Here is a 6,736-nt window from a genome sequence, read left to right on the forward strand (position 1 = left end):
TTTAAGATAATGTAGTTTCTCCAAGTATGCTACAGAATTAAAAACCGACCTCAAGAAAAATGATTCTTCTTTCATTAAAGAAAATCTTTTCCCCATTTGGAGGTGTATGAAATGAACCTGAAGAAAGGAGAAACATTATTTTACTGAATGTTTTTTATTTGATAAATCCTGATGACATCAGTCATTCAGCCTATTGTATTAGCACCATTGGCATGGATTGTTAATATACTGTACCAATCATAATAGGAATGGAAACTCGCACGTGGTGTACCATCCCTATTTTTGTGGAATTTTATCTTACCAAGTATGCTATCATATAGTACAAATTCAAGTGTTTAAGGATGATTCGAATTATGTTATATAACAATCCTGCATTTTACCAATACTATTATAGATTTTTCTGTAAATATTAAAGGAAACTAAAGAAATAAACTTTAAAGCATACTCCTTTAATTCACCAGAACACAAGGAGAATTGTTTTCATTTCCTTGCCTATGTTGTAATATATATGAACATAAATGTAATTTGATCTCCTTCCAGTTCAAAAATTCTGGAAATCATAAAACTTTTTATTGTATGATTTATTTTAATGGTTAAATGCCAACAATTGCATATATTCTCTCTTTTTAGTTCATATACCATAGCTGGTGCTTAAGTGACTGTAGCATACTCTAGGCCTGTAGCCTGTGGTATGTAATTTCACAGTTTCAAAATTGTTGAGGGGAGACCTTCCATGTTTTAGGAGGTTATAAACCTAATATAAATCTCATGAGCACCCACAACGGTCTACTACCATGGCTGGAATTTTTCCATATATTATTTGTTCTTTGCCATTAAAATATAGCATATTAATTGGAGACATCTTTGTGGGAGTACAGCAAGGACCTGCTGAACCTCTGGGATTTGCTTGGTGTACTAGATGAGTATGAGGATATTTTTGTAAAAATACAAATTCACACTCTCCAGAGCAGTAATTGGCCTTATATCTTTTAGGCGCAATAATCCAGTCCCATCCAAAAGCTTCAAAATCCACAGTTAGAGGATAACGACAGCATCGCGATTCTGTTGAGTGCTCATCACAGTCAAGACCAAAATCTCTTCTGGATCTTTTTGGTGTATCTGTTACCTTGACCTCTAAAAAGGGATTCTGTGTGAAAAGGAAAGAATAATCAGTAATATTAATTGACACTAAAACACTTTCCTACCTTAATAAGTCATTATCGAAGAAAGAAACTAATCATTTTGCTTATAACACATTTATTTTTAAAAGGCAAAATGTTAAGGAATTTTAATTTATACTAGGCTTGATTTTTTCACCCTATGGCTCAAAAGAATATAGCAGCAATACAAATTCCCCTGAGGGTCAGTCCTATGTCTTTTTAATTTTTTTTTTCCAAATTTGAGTATCGCACTGCCTGGCACATAATTGATGTCCTGAAAATACTTATGGGAAAAAAAGGGAGAGAAGGAGGAAAAGAGAGAGAAGAGAAGAGAGGGGAAGTGGGGAAGGAGGAAAGAGGTGAGCTCCCTCTCTTCATGCTTGATTAAATATGTTGGCTAAATATGTCTGGTGACTCCTGGAGGGATAGGTATATTCATCCATCCTTCATTTCCTAGGTCTTTACTCAGGGAAAGTTGGATATTAAAACCAGAGCAAAATAGCTACCTCCCAGCACTGTACTTATGGTGATGGAAAGGAAGGTAGGGTTCTGAGGGTGGTGGTTTGCTTATTGGGTTGGAAAGAGAACCATAAGAGAGGAAGGATAGATTCTGAAGAGGAGACTATGAAAATTTCCTTTATCCTTTCAATGAAAAATGTTTCTATTCAGATATTTAAATAATAATAATTTGTTAGCCCCAATCTTTAAATGCATTTGAGACTTTGTTTCCTTTCATATGGAAAAATCTGAGAAATACATTATATTAACCTCCTGTTTAATAATAATTAAAACCTATCACTTTGATTGTTAAAATACTATCTATAAAGGAGAACACTTTCTCAAATAACTGATAATAGTTTTTACCCTGTATCAAAATGAAAGTAAATCTGGTGGTTATTTAAGATTGTGAAAAAGAATAATATCATTTAGGGAGTCAACACATCTAGAGTAGCATATATGAAGAAAAATAGATCATTTAGAAAACTAGTTTTTTAAAGAATATGTTTTCATTTGAAGTAGATGTGATTTGCTAATTATATAATCTTTATAACCAAGATCATTTAAAGATTAAAAAGATAACTTAATGCTTATTGTTTACAAACATAATTTTCTGTTGTAAATTATGTTGCTGGATGGAAGTAAAAAATATGGTCACGTCAAATAAGTTTTTGAAAACAGAAGTAAATAGAAGCCTAGGTAAGCCAGCAGAGTAACCCTAAATTTATGTTAGGTTTTAAAATAAGTTTTATTAATTTTTATAATATATAAGATATTATCATCTACTTGGCCTGGCATTAAATTAGTTGGCATTCCCTAAGTAAACTGTTGCACAAGAATGCTAAGGCAGATCAGAAGTAAGCTAGGTGGCAAAGGTTAACTAGCTTGGAAATTAATATTTTATTAGGGGTATTCCACAAAGTAATCTATATATACATCAGTGCCTCAACACTCCACAAGTAATAAACATTTATCAAAAGGACCTTAAATATAATATATTTAATAAAATATAAGCCTGTACATATCATATTTAGTTAATTGTTATAAATAAAAGCATTTTATTTTAATTATAATTTTTAAAGTTTGTTTTTTCTGCTATATGCTAAGCCAAAAATTTTCAACACACTTGCCACCCTCTGGGAGAAAAAAAAAAGTTTTTAATTGTTGGATATGTACTAGAATCCACTATATAAAGCTCATGCTTTTATTTATATAATCATCTATCATGTCAATGAAAAGCACTTCATGTTTCAATCCCAACTGAAAAGAACTTAAGAAGCTAAGAACCATGATATGATAGTTTTTTAAATCTTCATGCAAAGTAAGAGTATCAAGGGAGTTTTTCATAGGATATGAAATCGGATACCTACTTTTATTGGGTACAGGGCTACCCTTGGGGTAAGATACCTTTGTTTGGCTCATGAGTATAGGAAATTAGTTATTTTCCACAATCATTCATTCACACTATGAATAAAAACATAACAAGTTGTTAGAATGTTATTTTCAGTTATCACTTACCAGCCCATCTTCTCCTGGTCCTGGGAAGGTTACAGCAAGATCATGACCATTCTCATCTAAAGCTTTGATTTCAATGCCTAAGTTGGATTCAGGTTGTTTGAGCCAATTTTGCAACACTGTCTTCACATCAATGCTCTGCCAAATACCAGTGCCTGGGTTCATGTCAAGTTTCAGAGATCGGATTCCAGTATACCTTGTACCGTCTTTCATGGGTTTGATGAGTCTCAGGATTTGCACAAACACTGTTGTAGGAATCTTGACAGGTCTCAGATATATCCACAGTTGGGCCTTTACTACTTTATTGTATTGTATTTTAGAGCTAAATTTAAAGAAGCAACATTTGGGTTTTCCTTCCACTTGCATTAGAAAATCAGCTATAAATGAATAAAGAAAGAAGAGTTATTAATATTAGTAATTTCCCATTAAAAAATGAACAATATCCCTCCATATTAATAGTTGAGCATTTTTTCCCATTGGGATAATACATTCATATGCAGTCTTCTAAAATGAAATACTATGCAGAACTTCATTCATAACTCAAAAAATATCAAAGAAAATAATTACTCTAGCTTTTCAGAATTTTTTAGATATATTTATTTTCAGCTGTTTATAAAGAATCTACTCCCTTTTCCAGAGAACTCTGGACTAAGGAAAATCCTATGAAGGAATGAACAGTGGATGAAATTTTTAAATGATGATGAAAGAACAAGAGACACTGTAGAGGAACATCCACTTAGAATTCTTTGGGAATCTGAGTAGTTACACTTACTGAGCAGCTGTACCAATCAGTCTGGAAGAAGGAACCCTTCCCCCAGGCCTGAATTACCTGGGGACCAGACACAGCAACTTACTGAGCCTCGGGAATTAGTAGAAAATATAGTACATCTGTTATGTTTTGGCTCTGGAACAGCCTTTTAAAGAAACAAAACTAAGCAAAATTTAGATGTTATATTCAGACTATCTCAAAAACTAGAAAGTATTGTCTTGAGGGCCCGGCTGTCATTGTAAGCAAATCACTAACAATTTCTTTTCTTTTGATTTTCCAAAATTGTCTATAAATAAGGTAAATATAGCCCAGGACTATTTGATAGCAGAGTCTTAAAGAAAATTATTTGTTGCATTGTAACCTGATTACTTAATAAGGAAAACAATATTTTGAAACTGTTTTGAGTCTGGTTTAAAGCATATAAAGCATCATATTAAGGCGAGATAACAGACACATGGCACAAAATCTTTCTTGTCATGCCTTCTCTGTCAAGGTGCCTGTCTTTCTTTTCTGGAGAAAGCATTCTTTTGAACTGACTGCAAAAGGAATTTCATGAAATAATATTATCTTTCAGAGGCAATGTTGATACTACAGGTTATAGTTCTACTTCTCATGAAGAATAAAATATTCTAGACGATTATTAAGCAATGTGCCTGCTTGGAAATACAATGACTGGGTACTCTTGACAGTAGCACCATGGTCAAGGTACAAGTAGGACTTCGTGAGCCATAACCTACCTGAGTAAAATGTTTATTTCTTAGCCATTTTCTGATATTTAGATCACGATTATGATGCTATGTTTATTTCATCATTGCTCTTACTAATACATTAATTAAAATATTTTTCATACTCTTCAGTTTAATAGCTTTCAAATTAAGTATTTTAATTTGTGAAGAACATAAAAACAGAGATTTTTGAATAACAAATCACTCTAGGTGTTCAGCAGTGCTCAAATAAGCTTATACATCTAGCAAATTTCTTCCTTTTTCTACTAGTGAAAAAACTCATTATAAATGCATATTTTAGATAACCAAATGCAATTATAAAATTTTATGTTAGTTTTTAACATTGCTTGTAGTATCTCCCAGTCTTTGTCTTGGTGTTATTAGGGTGTAAAAGCATAAACATGCTATATTTGCTGTATTAAACAAAATAACATTAATGTTGTGCAAGCTTTTTATTTTCTAGCTGTTTAGCTCTATAAGGAAACAAATAATGCAGCAGATTTCAGTCTCATTAATATATTTCTCATGAAATCTTAATATATTAATATATTTCTCATGAAAAAAGAAACTCTTTTCCCTCCTACTTACATACAAGCCAACAGCTTGGTAAAAGAGCCTGAAAATAGATCTGTTTCTCATAAACACTAGGACGACAGTCAGCAGAACTGTTGATATACACTGATAGGACTACTTACACTCTGTAGGCATAGTAATGATTGTTTCTGTCGTAGCGTGATAATCATCATCTTCCAAAGAACCATCACTGCTGTCATCCCTCTGGACATCATACTGATCAATCAGTTCCCGTAGTGGAGGAGCTTTGGGTAAAAGTTGTCTTATAGCATCTTTGCTGATGTTAGGAGCTGTTTCCAGGCGAAGTTTACTGAGGATTTGAATTTTTATGGCTTCTATTCTTGAAGATTTCGTATTTTGTCTCCAAGTACATGCATTGCACAGCCCCTCTTTTTCCACATTTTCTTTTTGCTCACTGTTCTCATTTAGATCCACTGGACCAGCAACAATCAGCATAAACAGGTAAATATAAACACAGATTTGCAGTTTTTGCATGATTTTAAAATCAATACAATCTTTTTCCTTGTTCTTATTTCTTCCTTTTACTTTTCTTTTGCTTTTGAGTAATGCCAAACAAAATTTTAGTGCATGTACAGTCTGAGAGACAACTTGCCACACCAGTGAATCTTTTATACTGTATTTCAAGTGGCTTTTTATATTCCAACTTAGATGAGACAAGTGTCGTCAGGATCTATGATTGGCTCTTGCTCCACAATGAATCTCGCTGTCAGAGGTTAAAACCCTGTCTGTCACAAGTCACCAAACAGTATTTTGTTACAGTCAAGGGTGAGCTGATTCACTTGACTGCTTCATAAAAAAAATAAATCTACAAATAATGAAAGATATATGTGACATTTGTAAAGTTAAAGTCTGTGTTAATATAAACTGTACTTAATTCTTAATCTTTATAAAGTTCTTAAATTATAATTTAAATAAGTAAATTTGAGTTTACACTTCATGCTAAAAATATGAAATGTTACTTCCTCAAAAATTAAAATGATTTTATATTGCTTAGGCAAGCACTTGAAGTAAAAGGATTTTTATTTGTTGTATTAAATTATTTTAGTGCTATGTAATTAGGGAAATAAAAATTAGAAAGGCCTGAATTAAAAGAAAAGTTAAGATTATGATACTAGTAAAAGACTTTCATCTGTGATGCTAGTAAAAGATTTTTGTCTATAATTTGAGGGATTTGTTTTCCTGACTAAATTCTTAGCATATGTTGAAAATATTCTTATTATATTGTCCTATTGTGCATAGAAATATTTTTAAATAGTTTAGTGTACTTTATTAATATGAAAATTTATGCTCAATTTTTAACTGATTACTATTATGTTATTTCCTATTTTAAAGGTGCAGATTAATATTACTCAAAAGGTGTGTTTCTTCATTGTTTATTATCAAGAGGGAAATGTCAGCTAGTAGAAAAATTTCTGAACTTAGAATAAGAAGATAGTGGATTTTATGAGTGGCATTGCAGTGCTTATTACAGTTTG

General features: G+C 32.0%; 1 protein-coding gene across 1 annotated transcript; it reads right to left on the reverse strand.

The window, feature by feature from the left end:
* Positions 1–270: 270 nt before the first annotated feature.
* MSTN (myostatin) lies at positions 271–5,840 on the reverse strand. The gene is made up of 3 exons (XM_008580890.1): positions 5,363–5,840; positions 3,177–3,550; positions 271–1,147 (listed from the first exon to the last, which is right to left on the reverse strand). Exons 1-3 carry the CDS (start codon positions 5,733–5,735, stop codon positions 767–769), a joined length of 1,128 nt encoding a protein of 375 aa, XP_008579112.1. The 5' UTR covers positions 5,736–5,840; the 3' UTR covers positions 271–766.
* Positions 5,841–6,736: the final 896 nt, after the last annotated feature.

Source organism: Galeopterus variegatus, unplaced genomic scaffold (assembly GCF_000696425.1).
Source record: "Galeopterus variegatus unplaced genomic scaffold, G_variegatus-3.0.2 Scaffold2193, whole genome shotgun sequence".
Classification (NCBI taxonomy): Eukaryota; Metazoa; Chordata; class Mammalia; order Dermoptera; family Cynocephalidae; genus Galeopterus; species Galeopterus variegatus.

Bases quoted from the DNA above. Each gene is read 5' to 3' on its own strand.
- MSTN (XM_008580890.1), bottom strand. From the start codon at position 5,735: ATGCAAAAACTGCAAATCTGTGTTTATATTTACCTGTTTATGCTGATT. The intron at 3,551-5,362 runs GTAAGTAGTCCT...ATTCATTTATAG, and splicing joins CATTACTATGCCTACAGAGT to CTGATTTTCTAATGCAAGTG. The intron at 1,148-3,176 runs GTAAGTGATAAC...CTTTTCACACAG, and splicing joins GACCAGGAGAAGATGGGCTG to AATCCCTTTTTAGAGGTCAA.